The sequence below is a fragment of the Hetaerina americana genome, unplaced genomic scaffold (genome assembly GCF_022747635.1).
Source record: "Hetaerina americana unplaced genomic scaffold, ioHetAmer1.1.p SCAF_5, whole genome shotgun sequence".
Classification (NCBI taxonomy): domain Eukaryota; kingdom Metazoa; phylum Arthropoda; class Insecta; order Odonata; family Calopterygidae; genus Hetaerina; species Hetaerina americana.
Window position 1 is genome coordinate 70,243,307 of NW_027287095.1, and position 25,507 is coordinate 70,268,813.

Below are 25,507 nucleotides of genomic sequence, written 5' to 3' on the forward strand. Positions count from 1 at the left end.
AGTAAAATGGATGGGAAGGAAATAAAACGGAGTTCTCAGAACTTCAGGGGAGGATAGGATGTTTATTGGGTAAAATTCAAAGAAGGTAGGAGAAAATACCTATGTACGTATAATGTGCTAAATGCAGAATGTAAGGCTGCTAAATGAAAGAATGTCGAGCAAGGGAGGATTATATTCGGCATGATGGACGGAGTTTAGGGCGACAGGAAATGTGCGGAGTTTTAGTATGGCGCATTGATATGACTGTTGGAGTGATCTTATGGAAAGTTGTGTCTCACAGAGACTCAGGTTCACTCACCGGGCGGTCGCTGACGAACCACCGGACCGTCGCCGGCGGGTACGATTTCCCGGCGGTGCAGTTTAGGTCCACCCATTCGTTCCACTCGTAGCCGAATTTCCCGCCCGTGATCCGTGGGGGTTCTTTGGGTGGGACTTCTGGGGGCCAACGGAGTGCAGCACACACATGTAATTAGAGGTAGCAGAACCCAATAAGACATTACTCCGGAAGAATTAATAGGGGACCAAAGAAATGGTTGATATGCTCTACACAATCCAAATCCCATTCATACACTTGACTCAAAAAACTCGTAGAATCCAGGTGATTATTTTCAATTAAAGCTGTAAATGTGCAAAAAAGGTGGTCAAATTATAAGTACTCGTATATGTATTATTCGCAGGCTTTTCAGGTATGCTAAAACTCTTGTTATCAAATAAAGATTAAATTTTCCAATACGAAAATCTGAGTGAATTTAAACATCAAGCAATAAGGTATTTTCGACAAATGTCTTATGATACGACACTGCATATGATTTTCCTCCTTTCATAAAGATCTTTAATATATTATTTTCAAAAAATCTTCGATTTTCTTGCCTCTCAATCAATCCATAATCTTTTAGGGAGAGAAAATGTTTGTGGCGTTGAAGGATGGAATATCGGAACGTACCACCATATGAACTGGTCTACTTAATTTTTTTCGTGAATTCTTTACACTAAGTAAAATCTCCAAAACAACAGGGCAGGAGGAGAATAGAATGAGAATTCGAATGTCAATTGCAGGCTATTATAAATGACAGAATTGGGTATGATATTGTGAAACTGTTCCATAATAACAGAGACGAAGGCTACTATAATTTTCCACTCAATAAAGATTTATTCACGCCTAGTTTCGATGCACTACAACCATTAAAGCACTTGAAAACGATATGGTGCATCGAAACAAGTCGTAAATAAATCTTTATTCAGTGGAAAATTTTAGTAGTCTTCGTCTCTGTTATTATGTTGTTAGTTAAGATTCGCAAAATCATGCACGAAGGAAATACTGGCATTCAAGTATGTACCTCTTTATACAAATTTAAACGGGGCATCTCAAAACCAACAATAAAGATGCGAAGAGAGTTCAGACTTGTTGGAAAGTAACTCATTCAGTATGGTAACCCGGCTGGAAGTAGCTTTGAGGATGAAGAGAAAGGAAATTATACAGATTATGGAGAGGTCACAAAGGTGACTTCAAGTATGGAGCGAGTTTGTCTAAACTCCACGCACAGCCACAGTCAAAAACTAGTCGCTGTAAAGGCATGGGTCTATCGTCATAAAAAAGAGGTTCCTCGTCAGTGTACTCACATACAACTTCCATTCTGCCCTCGCCGCTCACCGATGAGAAGGACGGCGCCTCGGCGGACACTTCGCACCGGTAGACGCCGCTTGACTTGAGGGTCACGCTGCGCAGGAATATCTGGACGCTATCCGACAGGTGGTGCTGCTTGGGCGAGCGATGGGTTTTTCGGATACGACGTGGATTGGTGCGAATCGGGAGAAGTACAGGGGAAGAAAATCAATTGATACAACCAAAAGGTGTATCTCATGAATTGTTGTCCTCAAGCTATATTTTAGGAAATGTTTTTGGAAAGCAGTAAATACTGCTGCTGTATATATGCCTGTCATGAAGGAAATGCTACTTTCCCTTCGAGCATTAAATATATTTTAATATAAAATGTATATTTATCGGATTTCCTCTGGATTCTCGGAAATTTATATTCATGAATGATCTCTGAGAACGGAATAGATGAAAATTCCATTGAAAAATTATCTTCTCTTGGAATTTCCCATTTTAAATATAAGGCCATACTTTCTGTTCCTCATTTTCAAATGCTGAACAAATCAGATACAATTAGACCAAAGTCAAAAGCGCTCGCTTTTTCATATGTTAAAATTTCCAAGTTTTTGAAAGCAGTGTCTTTCATTGTCTTGAAGGAGTCTGTTATTTGCATTAATGTTTAGTAGAATAAAAGAAAGCATTTAGAAGACAGTTAATCAAAATCCACCAACGAGATTCAGTTGTCGGTGAAGATTATCACCATATGGATCAGTATCCCCTTACTTCCTTTCGTAATTTTTATAATTTTACCAAGGAATGAATATGGTAAAACACTACAGACACTCCCAGCAATGGATATTTGGTGAAAAAATAAAAGTGCTGAATTAATTAATCCACCTAAACTTTAGTGATTGCAGAAATCGCACCCTTTGCCTAAGTAGTTTGTTGAAAACGTCAATCTTACCGATGGACCCATAGTTCATAAATGTTTACAATAAAAAATAAGCAATCAGCCACATTACCCTTATTATTTAAAGGGTTGCAATTTTTCGGCGTTATATCATCTAGAGATTCTTATGTTTAACACTCTAAACACGCTTTAAAATTACCTATAAATTTAATACTAAAATACAACAGCATAAGTAGACACTGGATGGCCTACGTTTCTTCTTTCAGTTTGAGTTGAATATGGCAAAATAATGTATATATTCCTTCGTGCACCAAACAAAATCCCTCCGAGAGTCTACTCACGTCAACCCTGATTCCTTCCACCTTGTACGAGTGCTGAGGAGGAGTCGCCTTTGGCACGTATCTGTAGAACTCCTCATTATCCTTGTACCACTTGACGCTATAGAGGCGGTCACCTTCCAGTTCGTAGACACACTCCAGCAATGCCATTTCGCCACGCAAACGGTAGGTTGGAATTGTTACTTTGGTCAACCGCAGTCCCCAAGATACTGCAACGGAAAGCAGAGTAAAATAAATCTGTTGAGGAAATTCATGTGAGAGGATATGGAAATGAAGTCAATTGCGCTAGTACTAGAACTAAGTACACTGTACGTGAGAAGGACGACGATTCACTGAGCAAGTTGCTTTGAATTTGGTATTAGGTTTTGCACGAAAAATGTTTTCTTGCCTTGCCATAGATGTGAGTTTAGTGAGAAAAATAGCTTCTTACTTTTTAGGAATATGTTTTTAAGAAGTGGGGGATTTTATATTTGTTCAAAACGTAGGAGAAACCTTGAAGAGACCACTGTGAGAAACTCCAAACGCTTCTCGATTCCCTCAGTTCCTAAGTTGAATGACACACAGGGGACTTTACGTTCGGCGACCGGAATGTTGCAGTATCGGGAGTAGTTCGTTTTCGAAATATGGAGTCAATAAATATAACGATGTGCTCTGATGGACTCAACGGGAGAACTTAATATACTGCAGCAGTTAAACATTTTGAAAATTCATGCCCATGGTTCGACAGGCATAGAAATTTATCGATGAATTTTGTTGAAATAACATTTTTTAAATAAGTTTAAAAAAATATGGAAAAAATAATTGGATCCTTTCAAGGAATAAAAATAAACATAATCGTGCAATATTCTATGAATCTAGACACTTATTAAGTGAGTGACACCGAATTTTCAATTTAAAGTTCATCTATAATGGTGGCGTTTTGTATTTTTGTTCTAATAACTTCTCAGAATTCTCCCCGGAGTTATTACCAAACTATCATGCAAGCATATGCTAATCCCTTTGCAGCGTAAGACAAAGTTTGCAAAACTGGTGTTTGTTTCTTGAAAACGAATAATATTATCCCAAACGCGAACAATTTTTTCTTTCACAATTGCCTTCCACACGCTTTTATCCCGAGGTAAAAATTGAAGCGGTTATCAAATCTAAATGGTTTCCTTCAGAATTTTAAAACTTAAATCACTCGTCGAACCTTTTCCGAGGGAGACGTGTGCTTAAGGGAGTTCTAACTTCGGAAGCGCACACTCCGCTCCAAGAATTGCTTTAAAAAAATCCCTGTACAAAAACGACCGGGTGTATTTTTTTTGCTCTTGTTCCTTCTTCGCGGAGCTTTGGTGGTCCTAAACCAGTTCCGTACGCGGCGAACTCAAAATTGTGGAAGAGTGAATCCGTGAACAGGTAGCGAGGGGAGGGGGGGGTGAGAGAGAAAGGCTGGAAGGAGGAAAAAAAATGTTATAATATCCCCGTACGAGGGCCGGAAACTGGGTGAAAGGCTCAAGGAAGAGCAGACGAGGAGGGGAGTGGGGGGAGGGATCGGGGTTGAGGCGAGGGGAACGAGCGGTTGAATCTTCGAGGGCAGTGACTGAGAGGGCGGAGGACGGAGGGGCGGGGGAGGAGTGAAGAAGGAGAAAGGAGTGAGGGGCGCCCGATTCTCTCCGCGAGGACGATTCGAAATGAAATTGTCTCCTCTCTTCAACCCTCACCCCCATCCCCAACACCCTTCGTCCCCACCGGAAAAATGTCTTTCGCGTCGCAGGCGTCCCGAAATGGTGCCGAGAGAGTGCAAGAGGGTGAGGAGGAGGGAGAGGGTTGGTGGGGTGAGACCGTTGATATTGCTCCGGGGGATGATAGTGCCGACAAAGGTAGGGGGGTGGGGAGGAGCCATCGACAAGGCATCGAGTCGAACGACGGTTTGAGAAAAAAGGGAAGCGGGAAAGGGGTAGATGAGGCCTTGGATGACAAAGGCCGAGTCGTTGAAGGGAAGTGGCAAACGGGTCTCCGATGGTATCGTCGATATAAAATCGATATCATCGATATCCCTTTTGATAAAAATGTAAGCATGTATATGCAAGTATATCGATTTAATTTTGCACGCGTTCTCAGCGCTTTCGTCGTCAGGATTATTTTTCCTAAGCTTCCGGATTTGGGATTTTGCTTCGCCACCCACCTACAACGCCAGCGATTCAGCGACCATAAGGGTGAAAACCGTGAAAACTATATAAGATGTCTCAAATTAACATGGCGAATAGGGAATAAGGACGTGTAGATTTTTTTAGGCTTGGCTATAAGATGGTCTATCATTTTTTACAACGTCTCCTTTGTGAAATTGTTTAACAAGCAAAGCTATATTTATATGAAATTATATTACACAATTATAGAATTTTTTAGAGCATTTGAAAGTGAGTTGGAAATGAATGGGATGAGAATAAATGTAAGCGGAACAAATGTTGTGAGGTTTTCGAGAAAGAGGAGAACAAAGTTAAACGTTAAAATATGAGGGCGACAACTAGAGCTAGTAGAAGAGTTTACCTATTATTAATTGTTCTAATTAAAAAGTTCATTATTTCTCTCATACTTATTTTTCAAATAGTAAACCATAATTCAGGCCATCATTCAGAATTAATCCATGCCCAGAGCGTGAAAGGCTGAAAATCTAGTGTGGCGAATAATTATATTGTCGAGTTTGAAGCAATCTTGGTTGACAATTATATCCTGATTATATTTACGTTTATTATATGGCCATACATTATACCTTTCAAGAGAACCCATTGGGTTAAACTCGAGTTATGATTCTTCAAATGCGCAACAACACAGAGGAACTACACCTTGATGTGAATTATTCATCAGAATCCTGATCAAAATAAAAAAAAATACGGAAGTAATTTCTTGTTCCTCCCATTTCCTACATGTTTCAGAATATTTGGAGGTTTCGTCCATCCTAAATACGGGGAAAGTTCATGAGGATATATCCATCCAGACATCCATGAAATGAACAACTGTGAGGATCGCCCTCCTTACATTAATTGATTTTCCTCATTAGATGTCTCGGGCGGTAAACATCACATATTGTCATTGATTTTTAAACCCATTTACTCCTTCGAATTCATAAAATAAGGAAAATAATTTTTGAAGAGGTAACAAATACCATTGACTTAGTTTGAAGAACAGGGGAATAAGTCTATACGAAGTGAAGCTTTTCGACGATTATAGGTATAAAATTGTTTAGGATGAAAGAGAAAATCTATTTAATGCGTGGAATGAGAATCAATGTAATGAAAGCTATAAAGTTTCAGATAAAGGGGAAGGAAAAGTTAAACGTTGGAATAAGCGGAAAAAACTAGAGCTGGTGGAGCAGTTTGTCTGTCTTGGCAGCGTTTCGACGACGATGATAAAACTAGTACAGAAACACGAATAATAATTTGTCTAGACAAATAAGTTTTGACGAGGAGGGAATTGATGACTGGGGCGTTAAGTAAGGATCTTAAGAATATAATCGTTAAAACTTCAATATGAAGCGTGGTTCCATAAGGCACGGAAAATGGAGTGTTGAAGCAAAATAATGAGAGTGAGTAGATTGTAGTCTTTTGATATGTAGGTGTGGAGAAGGGCGCAAAAGATAAAATTGACGGGAGGGAAAACAGACAAAGTATTTTGTACACTGAGGGAGGAGGGAGAGGAGGCATTTTTGGGAGGAGCCCAAAAGAAGCAGGAAATTTTGATACGAGGGTCATCCGGAAAGTAGTACCCGTTCGTGAAATAAAGACACAAAAGTAAATATTAACAAACATAAAAAATTTTATTTGAAAGAGGATACTTTAAACTACTTCTCAACATAATCTCCAAGCAAATTAAGGCATTTGTCATAACGTGTGACAAGTTTCTGTATTCCTGCTGCATAGTCCTTCGCCGCCAGCTCATTGAGATACGCGAGGGACCCATCTTGCACAAATTTTTGCATAATGCAGATGGTGTTTAACAATTTCATGAACAATTGTTCGAGAAACATTGGGAAAATGCTCACAGATGTCATCAATTGTGACGCGCCGATCGTTCCTCACGAATTCGTCAACTGAGCTCACCAGTTGGTCTGTAATGACAGACGGTCTCCCCGAACGCTCATCGTCGTGTGTGTTCCCCCTCCCCATGTTGAAGTTGCGACACCACCGCCGAACAGACGACTCGTCCATTACATTGTCTCCATACACCTCCTTTAATTGGCGATGAATATCACATGGGCGAACGTTTCTTGCATTGAGGAATTTAATCACTGCCCTCACTTCACAACTGGCGGCGTTCTCAATTTTTTTAAACATTGTAAACAATCACAGAAACAACACAGGCAATGCTAGCGTCACGCAACTTGGCTCAGAGAAGGCAGACAGGCCACTGAAGCTATCTGACCTCGTCCAGCGGCTACTCGCGTCGTCAGCACTTCATGCGGCACGAACGGGTACTACTTTCCGGATGACCCTCGTACATTTTAATTGGGGATTGAACCGCAAAGACTGTGAGAAAGGGGAAAACGCCAGGCAGGCGTGGAAGGGGGAGGAATACGATAGGCATGTTGGACGGAATATGGGAAGGAAGAAAGTATGCGAATTTGAAGAACAGTATGTAGTTTGGGGTGTCAGGGCGTGTCTTTTTAGACAAAGCTTTGAAATTTTGCGATTGTTATTGTGCCCATCCAAAAACTACCCCAAACGCTAAATTGTCATATAATAATATTAAAGACATGCATTGTAATATTTGCGTCATTTACTTTCGGCGTCGGAAAATTAAGAAAACCTCATTACAGCATATCAGAAAACGTTCTCCCTTTAAATAATTTCCCCTTACTCTTTCCTTGAATACTTCTTTCGCATTTGTAATATTAATATCTCATTGCATGTGTGCACGTCTGCTCCAGAGAGTTCAGAATATTCGTCTGCTTGAGGCTCTCTTCGAATACATTCACTCATGTGTAATCATTTATCTCGAATAAGTTATTACTGCCTCATGTATCCGTTTAAACATGCGACTCACATCCATTCCCTCTCTGTATCCAATCCAGCGAATTACACTTATTTCATACCTATGCATTATTGAACCATATCTCAACCGACCTTATTTCCAAACCCAATAATTCCTCGCCCTACCTTGTCTATTTTTACCACAAAAACTCCACCAAATACCCTGTACCCGTCACATTTCATCGGCAATAATGCTACGTACTAAATTTTCCATTTCTTATTATTATATCGACATACCATTTTACACAATGGTATTACTACTATCTTGGAAAGCATTCGGTTATACTACATATTGTCTCTAAATTAGTATTAAATACTTGCTACTCCGATGTAATAATTTTAGATGCTTTAACGGAAAATATAATGCAATGTTCAGCTTTTTATAATTACCCTAATTTCTCATTTTAAAGGATTTATCTCAAATCAGAACACCTCCATTTATGAAGGCATTTCTGAATGTACTTAATTGGTGATTCAATGAGATGTTTCATTTGGTTCCTTTCCATCGTTCATACGACCAGTTTCAATGGACGAGGAGTCGTTCGGATAATCGCATTATAAGTGAATGGGATCCATCGTAGGTCACATCTTGCTTTGAAGATATACACTCATTTGTAAGGCACTAGTAAGTGTTGAGGATATCTCTGCACCCCAACCGACAGGTCTAATGCATTCGAGCGAGGTGTTAACGTTCAATCATCGATCAGAAACAGTTCTATTGTTTGGGACGCAATGTCTAAATTCGCTCAGTTCGCATCGTAGTGACGGTCACAAATGTGCCCCACATGTTAGCTCAAGAGTACTTCAACTTGAAAATAAGTCCATATAAATGGTTTGCAAAGTATAACGTGAGATTTGGTGGCAAGAGCGCGAGTGAAAGTGACTGACCAATTTGGAGAAGTTCTAAAAATGGCGCTTAAAAGTTCTAGCATCTATTATGAACGCTCTTTTGCGAATGAAGTGACCAACGGCAGGAATTAAACAAATATTTTGCTAAAAGAAATTTGTGAAACGAATTTTAATTTTTCGAATATTAGAAAACGAGAGGTATCTTTTCGCGATGTGTACTCATATAAATAAATACACCACCAAATTCCTTTCGTAGCTAAGTCTTTCAGTCATGTCCTTATCCTTCGCATCAAAGATGTTGGCGAATGTTCTGCCCCTGTCTGAGACCGTGTAGGACGCGGCTAGTCGCTCACTTTCTCGAGATCCACAGTGAATGTCGCTCACCTGAAGAGTCAATCGTGATCGACACAGCTCGCGACTGAGAAGCGGTGGAAGCTCATGAGTTGTGTGGTCCAAAGTAATTGATGGCAATCCCTGCTATTGTTCCCCGTTCTTGAATGATGTGCAACGTAACAGTTTCATTAGTCATTCCCGTTTCCACTGCTGTACATGGCGCAACAAATCTTTATAGTTCGTGATCATGGTGGGTACTCAATTATTTCACAGGAGGGAGTACAGGGTCGCACCCAAAAGTGGTAGGACTGATTTCCTCTGGCGCGAACGGAGCGGTGGAGGGGGGTCTGCCTGGCAGGGTAAGGTGGAGGGGGCTCCTAGCAACAGGCCGACACCAACCTCAGTCGCCTGCGGGCTGTCGTTGAGTGAGGACACCGTTTTTAGGGAAGCAAGTTTTTTGTCTCCGTCGAAAAACAAAATGAATCTGAATTTAGAGAAACGTTATTCCGTGAAGTTTTGTGCGAAACTCGGGAAGACGGCAACTGAGACCGTCGATATGATCAAGCAGGCTTATGAAGACATTACCTTAAGCCGTTCCACAGTATTTGAGTCATTGAGTCATGAAGGTCATCAACGGCATCCCCAAAGAAAATTTCCAGCGGGCGTACGGGGAATGGGAGCAAAGTTATACTAAGTGTGTAGCAGCTCAAGGAGCATACTTTGAAGATTATTAAGTCGATGTAAGTATATCGTCAATAAAATTCTTGTAAAAAAATCAGCCCTACCACTTTTGGGTGCGACCCTGTATAACAATGCGATGCGATGATTGCGAAATATAATATACTCTTTGTAATCATTAAAGTTGACCAGTTTGATGTTTGGGTCGTTTTTCACTTCTAAAGAAAAATACATGGAAATAAACATTGAAATAATATGCGACAGCATTCATGTGTGTGGAGCGTGTCACACTATGAATCAGAGACATAAACCATTACAATAGTGCACAAGAGAAAAATAAAAGCCTTTGAAACCTGGTGTTTGAGGTGGATTTTGAAGCTTAAGCAAACATGTAAAGTTAGGAATAATAATAATAATAATGAAACCTCTTAATTGGGGCGGGATTGAGAATAGATAGTCCCATTTTCCATCTGACCCCTAAAATGGGATAAGAAGGTGTACGATACATAATAATACTGAAAACATCCGAGATTTGATACGTTTTTTCTAAATATAATTGGGAAGGGAAGTCCCGCGATGGAGACCAACGACCTATAATAAAGGTAAAACGGGAGGAAGAGCGATCAGATTGCCTGCAAGGGCGTGGGCATTAAAAAATGAAGATTGGAAAGTTGCAAGCAATTAGTATTCAGATTGAAATGCCCGTATTGATTATGAAAAATGTACAAAATAATGTTCTTTTACTATGGCACACCAATGAAAGAGAGACAGTGAATATTGAGTTTTTGAGTTATAAAGGCAGGAAGAGTTTTACGTCAAAATATATAGTCTCACTTTTAATATTGCGACATTAATCACACACAGTGATATACGTATGAGTGTTTACGTGTGTAGGCATGTGCTGTGTTTATGCGAGCATGTCTGTAAATGCACATGTGTGTACGTGTGTGTTTGCGTGTTTACACTCACAGTGTTAACTGATGGCATGATATTTTACTTGAAATAGGGATACTTAGTATAATTTTAATACTATAATCTAATTCTATTTTTTTCTACATCATTAAAAAAAGAGTCATTAACATAAGTAAGGATTTATAATTAAGATTTCCAATAAGTAAACACATATCTACCGAACGTTATCATTTTATTAAGTTACTTATTATTTCTGGGTGTAAACTCAAATACCTCTCCTTTTTTTCACCTACTCAAGGGGCAACCTCGAATGAAGTCATGGTGATTTTAACCATTAGGATCAGTGTGCAATTTGACGATAAGTGGGTATACGTAGGAGACGGACTAATGAGAGGAAGAAACCCGCACTTGCCATTTGGCTAATTTTAAATGAAGATGTCAAGGGGTCGACAGCTTACCTCTAGGCAACTGTTGGTTGGGTAGCCTATAGATACCCATCCGACCCACGGGATTATACGCTTGAAGTGCTCTCCGCATGACAACCGAACCCAGCACAGATCGAATGCCGGAGGAAAGCACAACCTCATCAATACTGGAGCCCAGACTCTAGCTCGGGTAGCAAGTGAACTAGTCCATGCACTGTTATAATTTAGAAAAATATGCATAGATCGACGGCCAAATAACATTTGTCTTGATTTTTTCGAAAAAGTTCCCCTTGTATATGGTAATTCTAATTCGTCCTTTGGGAATAACCTATTATAATCAATAAAAAAGTTTTTGTTTTGTATTTACGGTTATTTACTCACAATGCTTCTGCTTTGCTATAATTCGTGTGTAGAAAATTCATCGTAAATTTCTGAAAAGTTGAGTAAAGAAGCGAAAATCATTCAATTGTTCCCCGCCTCAACTTTGTGGGTATTCATGTTTATTAAAGGAAGAATACATTGAAGATGAAATGCAATGAAGAATACAATGAATGCAGTGAAATACAATGAAGAATGTAATGAATACAGTGGAAAGATACATTGCATTCTTCATTTAATAAGCGAAAATCAATTTGAAAATGGTATTTTATCTGGTAATAGAGCTATGCACATGAGGGACAAAATAGTCAAAGTCACTCCATGCTACTCAATGTATCACATCACCAATACGAATATCAGTATTCTTGGTATTAAATTAAGATCTTCTTCTTATTTATGTTTGAATATAATGATATTTCTTGCCGTTGGCACTGGTCATTATTAATATTATGTATTATCCAGGGTCTCTGCATTTTTATAGGTTTCCCAATCACCTTCTTCAGCATAATCTTGAGACCTTTAATCTGGTCATCGTATTTCTTAAAGAATCCGATGATGTTAACTGTTCCATTTTTCAGTTTCAATGACACACTTACCTCCCCTCAATGCTCTCATTTTATCTCATCGCTAGTTATTACGACTCACGCCATTAGTTTTCTTCCTCCAATGTTGCTGTTTCGGCTTTCTAAATAACAAAATTCCTTCATCCTTTCTCTATGTTTATTCCACAGTTCAATATCTGAGACTATATATAACCTTTGATTTGATATTGTATAGCTTCGCGTAGAACCCCTTCATTTTCTCTAAATTTTGAAAGCGGCTTCTTCAGATCCTCTGCCACAGCAGCACGAAGTTGCGTAGTGATTTGTTTACTCTGCGGCTACGCACTTTCTCAGAACATGTATGTCACAAAAGTTAATGTTTCAATATCAGTGTAGATAACAAAACTATTCTTTTTGCCGATTAAGATATATTAGGAAGAGCATATTTTCAAACAATCCAAAACAGGAACTCAATTCAGTCGTGGTTACTGGTTTTCGTATGAGTTAACGAGAGATTTCTAATTCACACCCGTTGCACAACTTATATCTGGGATGAATATCTCTTCGGACAATCCAATGTGAGATATTATTGACGTCAATTGTTCTTCCTATAAGGTTTTTCGATGATATGATGACATTAATTTCAATCACTATCGACCGGTTAGCAAGTATTTCTCGGGCATCAGTGTGATCCCTTTTATAAATCTTGGCTTAGCAAAAGGACTCAACTATCCAATGAATGAATCGTCCAGTCATATCCGACCCATCAATAGGATCCGCTGGATATGCAACTTGACGTATTGAAATCCAGCTCTATCGAGAAATCCACATGTGGTATTTGAATGCATGTGAATGAGGCATATTTATGTCTCGTTTACAAAAAAAACGATAAAAAAGAGGGTTTAATATTTGAATCCCGATAAAAGTAGATAAAAGAAAAATTATCGATTATGTTTTTTTTGCGTGAAGTACACCTTTAGTCATTTCAGCGAGCTGTGGGACTGTCTTTTGTATATTTTTTCTATGGAATCATGCAATACCGCTCGCAGTTTGTATTCTTATCTGCCTCGGAAAAATGGGAGTCAACGCAAACCTGGAAGTCATTGTTTGTTTTTACTCGTCAAGGCATTGGCGTGGTTATTCCGTGGATTTTTGATGCGCGGTTGGATTTAGTCGTACAGCTCCATCCAGATTATTTTACTCCTCTCGGCTGGTGGCATTGTAAGCCAAGGCATCGCAAAACAAACTGGTAAAGCACAGCTGAGACATCGTGACGCAGTCGGAACTCCATTCCTGATCTCTCTCATGATTTCATTTCAATACAATGTATGCTCTGCGTTCAATTGGCACATTAGTTGTCCTCGAGGGGATATCCGCGGCGCATGGCATTCAGCAAATTTAAATTCACAAAAGCGAACATGTTACAAAACGAACTGCAAATGAGTTTGGGACCCCCTGCAGTCCAGAAACAGGAAAGGAAATTTCAATGGAAATGATACTGACTGCTATTTGATATGCTAATTGACGTTGATTTGTTAGAATCAAAGTCCTCGTTGTTTACCTTCACTAATTATCAAACATTTTCCCTGTTAAGATGGCAACATAAGGGTAATAATGAAATATAAGAGGAATAGTTTCTCAGCATAGTATTGCAACATTCCTAGTTTAACAACATTGCCAGTTTTATTTTCGGGAAACAGTGAAATTGAGTTTTCCTGCAGGCGAAAACTCTGAGAGTAAACAAAGGCAATTTTTCATTCTGTGTGTAGATTAAATTTTGTATCAGTTGTTGTCTGAAGGTTGATAACTATGGTATTTTGGGGCCCGGAACTCCCTTTCGTCCTCAATTGGAGGCAAAAATAAAAAATCCTCCATCTTTAAAAAAGACATGAACGGGAATATATTAATATAGTATATTTTGGTAATTGATCCTGATATTTTTTACATGCGTGTTTACAATTTTAGGGTACAGCATCCATGGCACCATTTTTTGATAGTCGGGTTTTATGTCATAGACTCATAATCTTGAACAATAAAATGAAAGGACACGATACACCGTTGGAACGTTATCAATATGTTTTTGATACACGTTGATACGTTTAGGTATTCATCATCGTGTTTTAAAATATGTTGTATGGGTACTGTACATCCACTTTTACAAATCCTATAAGATATTTCATTTTATATAATATAAATATGAATGTATTAGGCACAGTATTGATCCAAATTTTGGTAATAGGATGACTCCAATGTCATGAAAACCGTTTCTCACGTCGTATGTCAGTTAACTATCACCTCCTAGCACCATAAAAGTGTAAAAATCATTAAAACCCGTCGGTCTCATAAGCATTAGAAAATCCTATCTACTTGAACCATACAGTACTTGCAAATTTGAAAACTATCTCACACACCAAAATTTACTCTTACATTAAAACCATCAGCACTATAATCAACCCGAAGGTGGGTTTGGTAGGTGATGTTAGAGTTCACCTCTGACTAAGGCCGACTTCGTGTGAAATTCACTCATCGAGGTAGAGAGGCCAGTTCCTTTCCCTGTGCCGGTTATGGTTTCCGGGGAAGATCTAGTACCCGAAAAATCATATAGCTTGGGTGGAGCTGCAAGTGTTCAGAGAGACTTGCCCGGAAATCGGACCCGGGCCCCCGGTCAGTGGTCAAACGCTCTACCCCTGGACTGGACTACCTTGACCCACAATTTTATTTTTTAAATATAAATGTATGTATGTAGATATGCATATTATTATTATTAGTTAATCTACCGGATAAGATATGTTTTTGGATGGACACAGCTACTAAATAAATATTTTGTGACTCCCAACAAAACACAAAATTCAGCATCCTACTTTACTTCAGGTCCCTCTTCATCTCTGAGTACTTTCTTCCTCCCTTCATCCCGCCCAACATCCCTATTCTGTTCCTTCCCTTTCCTCGTTTGCCTAACATCCTCCCCTCTATTACAATCTTCAAAATCCCGCTGCCGGTCAATACCCCCTTCATCCACTTTTCCTGCCTCCACAGGATTTCTCCCAACAAACCCCTCTCTTCGCCCACCATACCAAGTACTTCCTCATTTGTTTTCTTCTCTGTCCATTTCACCTTCTCCATTCTTCTCCAAACCCACATTTCAAAAGCGTCCAATCTACGTCTATCCTCCTGCTTCAATGATCACGTTTCCGCACCGTACATAGCTACGCTCCATATCAAAGTTTTTACGAGTCTTTTCTTAACATCTTTACTCAACGTCCCTGTCATCAACTCCCTCCTCCTTGTGAAAGCCTCTTTGCCTAACGCAATTCTTCGCCTTACGTCCCTACTACTTTGACCGTGTTGGTCCAAGACACTACCGAGATACGTAAACTGTTCTACCTGCTCTAGTTTTTGCCCTCCTATTTTAATGTTAAGCTTAGCCTTTTTCTTTCTAGAAAATCGCATAACCTTTGTTTTATTAATATTGATTCTCATCCCATACCTGTCGCACTGAATTTCCAATGCACTAAGCAATGATTGCAACCCCTTGGCTGACTGACAAACTAACGCTTGGTCATCAGCAAACCTAACTGATTTTACGAATTCCCCGCCCACTTTCATTCCTACCTCCAGTTCTTCCCATGCCTCTTTAATCATTTCCTCTGCGTACAGGTTGAACAGCAACGGTGATAATGGGCAACCCTGCCTTATACCTCTTCCTAACACTGCCCAACCGGACTCCCCGTTCCCCACTCGCACCTGAGCAGTCTGAGACATGAACAGGTTGCGGATTAGCCTCCTTTCCCTCCAATCTATTCCTATTTTCTGCAATATACTCATTAGTTTTTCCCAAATCACTCTATCAAACGCTTTTTCGAAATCTACGAAACAGGGAAATACCTCCTGGTTGTGTTCTATATTTCTCTCGATTATTAATATCATTACTGCAATGGCATCACGCGTACCTCTCCCCTTCCTAAACTCAAACTGACCATCCCCTAAGTAATCATTTGCCCTACTCTCTACCCTTTTATTGATGGTACTGAGGAACAACTGTAGCTGTGTGGGATAACAAACTTATTGTCCTGTAGTCCTCACATGATGTAGCCTTTACCTTTTTCGGAATAGGAACTAAAACTGATCTCACAAAGTCTTCCGGCCAGATTCCTTCCTCATAGATACTACGAATAGGCCCGTATAGCCTCTTCCTCCCACATTTTACTAAACATTTCAATAGTTCCGCAGGAATGTTATCCACTCCCACGGCCTTATTTAGTTTCATCTCCCTAAATGCCCTCATTTATCTCATATCTCCCTAAATATATGCCCTTTATCTTTATCTCCCTAAATGCCCTCATTCATCTCATTTAAATGCTCAATTTATCTCATCGTAGAGTTTGTCCGGACCTAGGCTATCTTCGTCTACGTCATGTTCCTGTTCTATGTCTAATCTTGTTGGCCTAAGTTCTTTACCATACAGTGCTTCTATTTATTCCTTCCATCTTCCTTGGATCTTTCATCTGTTAACCATTATCTTACCCGCCTTATCTCTAACTCTTAGCATAGATATTCCCTTCTTACTTCTCGATAGTGATTTAACCTTGCTTTATAGCACCCCAATTTCGTCCTTCCTCTGCAAACTTTCCATATCCTCGCACTGCGTTTTCCACTATGCTTCTTTTGCCTCATTTGTTGTCCGTCTCAATTTATTATTTAATTCTTTGTACTTCATTTTACGTATATGCACACACACAGAATAACAAATTATTTCCACAATCCATACTTTTCAGCAATTAAGAGAAAAACATACGGGATGGACTCGATATCAAATTACAAGTTGATTCCATATTAGTAACGGGGCAATAAAATGTAGATATAAGCTATTTCAGTATTTACCATGTTTATATTTCATGACTTGTTCTTGAATAGTTAATAATAGATCTTCAGAAAATTTATAGAATTTTTAAATTCACTTTTGGTCTCAAATTTCTGGAAATGTGAGGCTAGCAAAGGCACAAAGAACTTTTTTAGTGATTTAATGAGAGTATATCAGGCGTCAAGTAAGGATATTGCTAGGAACTATTTATTAGAATTAGATGAGAGATAAGGCACAAAGTACCCTATGTTTTGACGGAATAATTGGGAAAACTTATCCATTTATTTTAAGTATTCTGGCTCAGATAGAAGGAACGATTAATCCTAAATGGTAATTGAAAACGACCATATTTTTTTAACATACACTAATTACATGTTACAGAAAAAGAAACGGCTGACTCCATCTAAAAACCTAGTCCTCCGCTATTATCAATAGATATGTTTCATGTTCAATAGCGTGCCATTAAAAATGTTACCTTCAGTCGAAAAAAGCAGACTAATTACCCAATTAGACCAATCCAGTATATCAATCACCATTTGATGATTTAGCTAAACTAAAATCATTTTTGGTGTTTTCAATGAAATTGAATTTTTGAAGCGATAATTGTGGGAATTAAAGATTAAAAATCCAGTTTCAGTAAACTTTCCTAGTTTCTGTTATTTGATGAGCAATTATAGCTTAGCGCTAATTAATAAGCATTGCAAATGAGTCATAAAAATCTCTCATATTCTGTAAATTTTGGCTTGATGGATATTTTTATGGTCGTAAAATTAACATTATCACTGCCTGTCTTAATAAAAAAAACCGTAGCTTTGTTGAATTCCGCGAGATATTTTATTCAAACGATCTGAGCTTCAATGTTTAAAAGCATCATCAGGCGTATGTATATACATCGAGTAGCCTGGCTTATACATGAACTTGAGGGGGGGAGGTAGGTAGTTGGGCGGTGATTGATGGTTGTAAGGGGCGGAGAGGAGGAAAGGGAGGGGAGAAATAAGTGAGCGAGAGTGGGAGGGAAGGCGCGCCGCAGGGATCTGCATCCGCTCTCTCATTGTTCAGATGCTTTGCGTTGCTTGAGAGGGGGAATTTGAGGTACACAATACGTCAATGTCATGTCATTTACATGCAACTGATGATACTACTGAGCAGGGAGATCGTTTGAATGGAATATCTTGTTTAACACAACAAAGCTACTGTTTTAATGTAAGCATTTTTATATACCTCATGTATAGTTACACTTCATACGTTCTCTTCACTACTGATGACTAGTAATCATTGTTGGTGGAGAGCAAAATTGGTCATTTCATCAGGAATCGATCGGAGGAAATGAGTTGGGCTAAATAGGTGTGGGAAATAATAAGAGTCGTTTTATTAAACGTTGTATAATGCTTCTAAAATGTGAAGTAATTTATGATATAATATGTCATAAGTATTGTAACTTTCTTTCTTCTTTCAAATCTCGGTTTTACTAAACCTAGGGGTTTTTATTCTGGTCTCCCGAGAATATCATTTACTTTATGTACTCCTTCAAATGGTATGACGCGGTTTGTTATAACAAGAATGGTTTCAGTTTCTTTGCCAGGTAAAATTTTTCAAAATAACACTTTTCTTAATTCAACAAAGCTTTTAAAATAAAATCTAATTAATTTTGAAAGCTAATTAAATATCTTTCATAAGTTGGGAGGATGTCTCTTTAGCGATGATGTTGAAAATGTATTATAAACCCCGTCGTATTAAGGTAGGAGAGGTTATGCAAATAAAATTAGAGATATTAAGTGTAGAACAGATTATTTATGATGTCATTTTTCAGGATAACGTCCGTCCGACTGCGCTAAGGGAGAAACATATTTTGGGTCGGGGTGGTCTGATGTGTAATCACCCGCGGCCACTCACCATAGCGGTGGCTTTCTGAATACTATGTAATGTAAAATACTCGTCCATGAATGTCTTCACGCTATTTTTGTTAACCCGAAGCTATCTTTCTCCGACGTTCCCCTCTGACAGGCGCAGAGGGAACCCTCCCGCTGACGCGAAGACAACTTTGGTCCCCTCAGAGAGATGGTATACACTCAAAATGCTCGCGGCATTCACGGTGCTACCTAGACATTAGCGAGATGAAAGCTCCCGAGAAGGAAAATAAAGCACATCTGGTGAATTCCCAAATAACAAACTTTGCTGGATTGAATGAGGAATAACTTCTTGAGATACGCGAATCTTCCCAGTTTTCTTTCTCTCAACCCCATTCTTTGAATGTATGTGACCCCACTTTTGTCCTCATTTCATCACAAAGACGTGACTGAAAATTCCTCTGTCATGAAAAATGTATCTTCTTGGAAAATAGAAGGCCCCCCATCTCACCCATTTCCCCTGACCTATGATTCTCTCTGCCTGATTCTCAATATAACCATCATCGTCATATATATTTGGTTTCTCTTCTGCCCTTTTCCTGAAATCAGCATACAACGTACGATACGCAAGCATTACAAAACCTGACTCAAGAGCCCGAAAATTTAAATTAGCTTGTATACTAGAATTTGATGGATTTGGCAAGAGCAAAAATTTTTGCTTGAGGTGTGATACATTAATGTGCACGAAAGTGGTATAACTAATTCTATTTTTGCGCGCGAGAGCTAACGTGGAATCTAGTGTATGCATGAACTGATATTTCTTTAATGTGCGGCTTGTTCCCTAGCACCCCCCACCACATGTCCTTCCGACAGCTTACGGGGAATTGTATATAGCTGTACACGTGCTGTACATTTTGCCCGCAAGGACTTCATTCGCCAAGTACTTCAGTATATCGTTTCAACTAATTAAGGCGAGGGTCATCAAAATAGTTAATCCGGAATAAAATTATGTAATAACATCATAAATTCCAAAGAAACTGCGGGTGATGCCGCAACAGTAACTTTTAACGGAGCCATCCGCTAATGTGCATTTCAATGCAACAATTTCAGAGCGTAAAAATCATTCGCCTTGACTGGGACTCGAACCCAGATCCCTCAATATCCGGTCGAGTGCCTCGACCGGATATTGAGGGATCTGGGTTCGAGTCCCAGTCAAGGCGAATGATTTTTACGCTCTGAAATTGTTGCATTGAAACATCATAAATATTAAATAAATATCAGTGGTAACTCACAGCCTAAACATGTATTCGTTTTTGATAAGTCACGGTAAAAATTGTGCGTTGGGTAGATAAAATCTCGTATTTTATCTATCCAACCGGACCGTATCTGTCAAAGTCGTGGAGGATTTGTTTCCATACGGATATTTCAAAGAAATAAGACAAACGTAGACGACATCGTAAGTTTACTGGATTGGTCCGTGGCTCCGTTACTACGGGAATGAGTTTTGAACAACCGCCACACTTGGCGGGTACCCACCAAGTGTCGCGTAAAATTCTAATACTAGACTTCCTTGGTGATCTTGACGCCATAAATAAATACTTCACCGGGACAAGGTTGTTGACCTAACACCCTCTGCCACACACCTACTGGGCGACTAGCAGGATAAGGCATAGATATAGACATGTGGGAATCGGGATGATACCGTGGTATATGTACTGCGCTGCCGACCCATAAGCCCGGGTTAGGAATACTAGTGGTAGCAGAGCCATTCATAAGTATCCCGATCTATAATTGGGGTGATATGAAGAGGGCACTTCAAGTGGAGTACGCCGGTCATAGGATGGGACGTTAAACCCCTTGGCGCATAAAGAGCAGACTAATTTGACGCTGGGTTTCCATCCACCCTTCACCAAATTCCCTGAATATCTCATCCCTTCGAAATAACCCACCTATCCCTAATGGCACAAATGACCTTAGCCGTCGGTAACCTCCCATAACCACTACCACAACCGGGACATGATCACTCTTCTTTCTTATTCCATCTTTGTCATTCAAGTAAAATGAGTTCAACGGCTCAAACAGTCATAATGACCACAAAAATGTACATCTTTGTGCATGTAAGAGTTTGCATAAGGTACACGCTTAAAAATAAAATTTTTATTTCATAAAGTAAGTAATTAAATAAAAAAAAGATGCTTCCAAAATATTCTGACTCATTTACCTTCCAAATTATCACCGTCAAAATGGAAAAATGTGCAAAAGCGAATCTACTTTTAGATATTTATGCAAGACCGATTGTTGAGGTGAAATCGTTGATGCATTATTCAACGTAAAACGGAAGTTATCGCTCAAAATTATGTCATAATATAATTAGAGTGTAAGCGGAAAATATTACTCTGGTACTATAATATCACTATAATTGCTGTAGTATTTCCTTCACAATTGTGGCCACGCCGGGACTGACTTGAAGTGTTTTCAAAAATATCAGAAGGAAGATCGCAGGCGGTAGAGATACGTAAAGGTATTTTAAAATCAATATTGTGTCTGGCAATAAATAATATTGTGAGGTAAAAATTGATTTCGATGATATCACCAGTGAAAAGGTGCCGGCCAAAAACCTGTGATTTACTATATATTCATTCTGCGTTCCACTATTCCACAGTAGGCTGTATACGGGTCCCGCTTTTCCTTCTAAAAACAACGAGAGTATTAAGCGTTAATTCAATAACCATCAGTCACCCTTTCCTACACCTAGCTCCTGAAGTTTCTTGCCACCCCTAATGTAATCTAAAATGTCTCTTTCCCGCCTACTTCTTCCTCATTTTCTTTACGATGACTGTTATCATTTCCTCCTTCGACGGTTCTCCACCTTGCATATATCTTTCAAGCCACATTCTTTACCTCATTTTACCTGCACGCTTCCTTCCTTACTTCGCCTTTCTCGAATCCAAAACATTTATCCCTTTGTCTTACATCCACTCAGTTCATTCTCTCCTGCGCACTACATCTTAAAAGCATCCGCTCGTTCACGTTTAAAAGCCGTAAAAAGTTTTGTATCACAATAGCGTTTTAGCTATTGTTTTCCTTCTCTGGTCTCGGGTTCCCTGTTTGTAGATACTTTTATTTTTCGCAAACGCTTTCATGTTTTGTCGTCGAAATTCCCTCCAGGAACCCATAAAATACTCTCTCTCCCTCTCTCTCTTTATCTCTATTCGAGGCGCTTTCAACATAATAAAATTATTTCATGTGATCAGATATTTTATTTCTTCTGCGGCTGTAATTTTTTATTCCGTTCTGCTTTCCTGCTTTGTGTTTACTTTTTCTATGCTTTATTCGTATATGACAGAGCGATATTACGATTAGCATCTTCGACGGAATTCTGTTTGTGGCCACATCAATATGTTTTTCCCCTCTCCCACATCTGTCTTAGCTTGGGAAAGAATCGATTAAGGTCTCGAACAAGTATTAAGGTAAGCGATAGATTTTTTCACATTTTGTTTGTAATGTAGTCATAGGAGCCGTTTTTTACGTGTCATTATCGATGAGCAAATAAAATTAGGGATGTGACCGAACGAATAATTAGTAATATAATTAATGAATTATAGTTGATAATAAGTCCAACCGGAGTGTTGTATAGGTATTATAGTTTATAATAAGTCCATTTTGATATGTCTTCGATTCTGCATTTATTCACGTAGTAAATAGGGAGGTTATTGGTGATCGGGCAGGAAAATCCGGCATGGATTGGTCAGGCGGTAAAAGGCAAACGACGCACTAAATACGGCCGTAGAGCAAAAAAGGAAAAACTGCGAACCCTTAACTATGGCAAGAATAATTTTACTACCACACACTTTTGCATAATAAAAAAATAATGAAAATAAATTCAGGATGGACGATAAATTATTTCACTGTTCAGCCAGGACCAGCAATATGAAATCGATATTATGAAATTTGCCATTGATCTTTATAGATATCGTTTACCCGCATGATTTTTCCCCGCCGAAATACGGATTCTTAATTTTTGATGCAAGCTCACACTCACGGTTGGTTGGGAAAAATATTGACCGAGGACGCGGTGGGGCCGCCGGACCCGTGAACAACAATTCTTCTTCCTCTGGCCAGGTGTACACAATTCCGAATGGCCGAATGGGGGGGGGCCGAATGGGGGGGGGGGCACGTAAGGGTGGGAAAGGGCTCTCGATTACGCTTGAATGAAGTCGTTTGTTCTTCCGAAGACGCAACTCTCCTCCCCGCCCTCCCTCTATCTCTTTCCTCACCCCCCCTTCTACTCCTTTCCCGTCCCGTGCCTTTTCGTCTCCGTCGAAATCACCCATTCAAAGAATCCATCCCCATGCATTTTTGCTGACCGCATGCGTTCCTCCAGCCGACCCCCGCCCCCGCACCTCCCCCTTCCCCAAAAACCCAATCCTCCCACGGGGAGAGGGGGGGTTGGAGAAATCAATTTCGGGAGGGAGGGCTAAGGGGAACCCACCCACTTCCACTCCCCACTAGCGAACCGCAATGGAGAAGTGGGGAGGGGGGTTGCGAGGGAGAGAGGCTCTTGTCGGGGAGGGCGATGGGTTTAAGATAATGGGCGTCTCAGGAGGAGAAAAATGCGGACGAAGACTCTCTCGTTCTTTCGTTATTGAGGGGTCCGCCTACCTTAAATATGGTCGTCGACCCCCGCGGGTTTGCGCGAGTCTTTTTATTCGGAGCAGTGATCAAACAGCCTTTCCCGAGAGGAGAGCCTCTGCTGGAGAGAGCCCTTAAACGAACGGATCGGGTCGGGGCTGAGTCGGATGTCATTCGCATGACATGCGACTTTTCATCACTTGTGAACTCCGATGGAAACGAATGCCTCTTCTGGTGACGTACTCGAGCGTGTTATCAGGCGTGGATAAACATAATTTTCGGTTTCGTGGCGGGACAATCGCGTACAACTCCGATTGGCTGGACCCTCAATTAGAAGAATGCTCCCTTTATGATAGCAACCTTGGCTTTGTTGAATGTCCCTTCGGTAAATTGCATGGCGTAGCTATATTTAATGCCTTATGAATAAATTAATAAGGCATGGATGGGGGTTAATTATGGGGTTCAAGCTTGAAGTCAGAAGACCATTTGAAATTGTTCAGTCAGAAATAAACAGGGAGATAAGTTGTCGGGTACGTTTTCCCGCGGGTTGAATGTTTAACGTTTCAATTCAGAAACTAAATTAATATTTCAGTTCATTACAAATGCACCAGAGCTGTTTTTACAGTATTTATATACAGGCTGCTGTCGTCACTGTAGGGGGAAGCCTATCAAAAAATAAACGAAAGATTAAAACGACGCCCATACAGTATTCGAGTCCTCACGTTTTCCGTACTTGTTACTAATTCGGACAGCGCCAGAGTAAATATTTATCAAAAGAATGTAATAAAGACTCATTTAAATCATCTATACGAGTACTAATCATATTATTTGGTCTCGTTTATCAATTATAAATGAATAATAATTAGTTATTTGGCAATGTTTCATGTACTTTTAATTAATTATTTCTCCAGCTCACAGGTTAATTGAGTGAACGATTTAGTCGTCACAGCCTCGGATACGAATGACAGTATAGTATAATTAGTGAGAAGTTTAGCAAGGCATCTTGACACTGATCTGAAGTCTTCTATATAATATAAATTTTCACTAAGCAGCTCCGGTTTTAAATATGCATTTTTTGCCTAGTTGATGTTTGGCTCGAATAACCAGTAATGTGGATAATCGTGGATCGGTCACTTTCTTTGCTGGAAACAAGGTAGCTTTATGTTGATTAAAAGAAACTTATTTGAAAAATGGACCACTTGTTCGGTTTTAGGTAGTAAATGAGCACACGCTCGATTTATAGCCGATCGTCACCTGTTTCGGGACCAGTTATGTAAGTGTCAAAATAAATATTACGAATTTATTTGTATTCGAGGGTAAATAAAGTATTTGAGTAAAAGTTTGAAAAAGAAGCCATATTCACCAGCCATTGATTCAATCACCCTCTTAAGGTTCGAACTAGAGCTATATTTACCAAAATCAGTAACTCCACTCATGCTTTCCTTACGACCGTGTGAAATTTAAGATGCATATGATTTAAGATGGATTTATCGCACGGAAGCGACGAAGCAATCGAGTGGATAGATCGTTGGTCGCCAGTTGGCTACTTTCTGAAAGAGTTCCTTGCTAAATTTCAGGTGATGTGTCTTGATAGTGCATTTTCACGCCAGCTGGACCCAAGCCGAGTTATTTCCTGGATATCAGAAGTTTCTGGGAAGTCTAGTCCATGAAAAGGAGCAGACACCCTTATCCAAATTTTATAAATTTCACACGCCGAGTGAGTTAATTTGTGGTTACACTCGAAATCCCGTTCATCCACTCGCTCTCGAGAGTTGATTATCGGCTCTCTTGTGCTTTTTTACGGAACTCGGACTATAATAATTGCAATAATAGTTACGTACTCAGTAAATTACAAGCATTAATAAACTTTTTTTTTATTTTGGGCACAATGGCTCCTTCCTTTCTACGACATCTAAATTCTGAAATATTACTCCCATCCGATAAATCTTTAAGACGACGGGAAATGGTCGTGGGAAAAGTATTGAAGCTTAAGTTTCGGGATAAAAAAAGAAGGATATTGTGATTATATGACTAAAATTCTTGCGCCACTCACAAAAGGGTCTCTTGGATAACCTTATTAAGAAATGTTGTTTTCTCCTGCCTTCATTACGTTTGAAATCGCGTTGCCGTCGATCCTAATTGGTGTATTTTCCGCGTTACGGACGAAATGTTCATTGACTGCCCAAACGGGCAAGTATGAAC

General features: G+C 39.5%; 1 protein-coding gene across 1 annotated transcript in view; it reads right to left on the reverse strand.

Moving 5' to 3' along the window:
• The window catches only part of LOC139693795 (uncharacterized), a 44,034-nt gene that overhangs the window by 5,244 nt on the left and 13,283 nt on the right, over positions 1 to 25,507 (reverse strand). The window contains exons 2-4 of the mRNA XM_071592076.1: positions 2,846 to 3,051; positions 1,621 to 1,756; positions 299 to 432 (exon numbers count right to left, since the gene is read on the reverse strand). Of these exons, the coding sequence (XP_071448177.1) occupies positions 299 to 432; positions 1,621 to 1,756; positions 2,846 to 3,051 (476 nt within the window). The remainder of the gene's footprint in view (positions 1 to 298; positions 433 to 1,620; positions 1,757 to 2,845; positions 3,052 to 25,507) is intronic.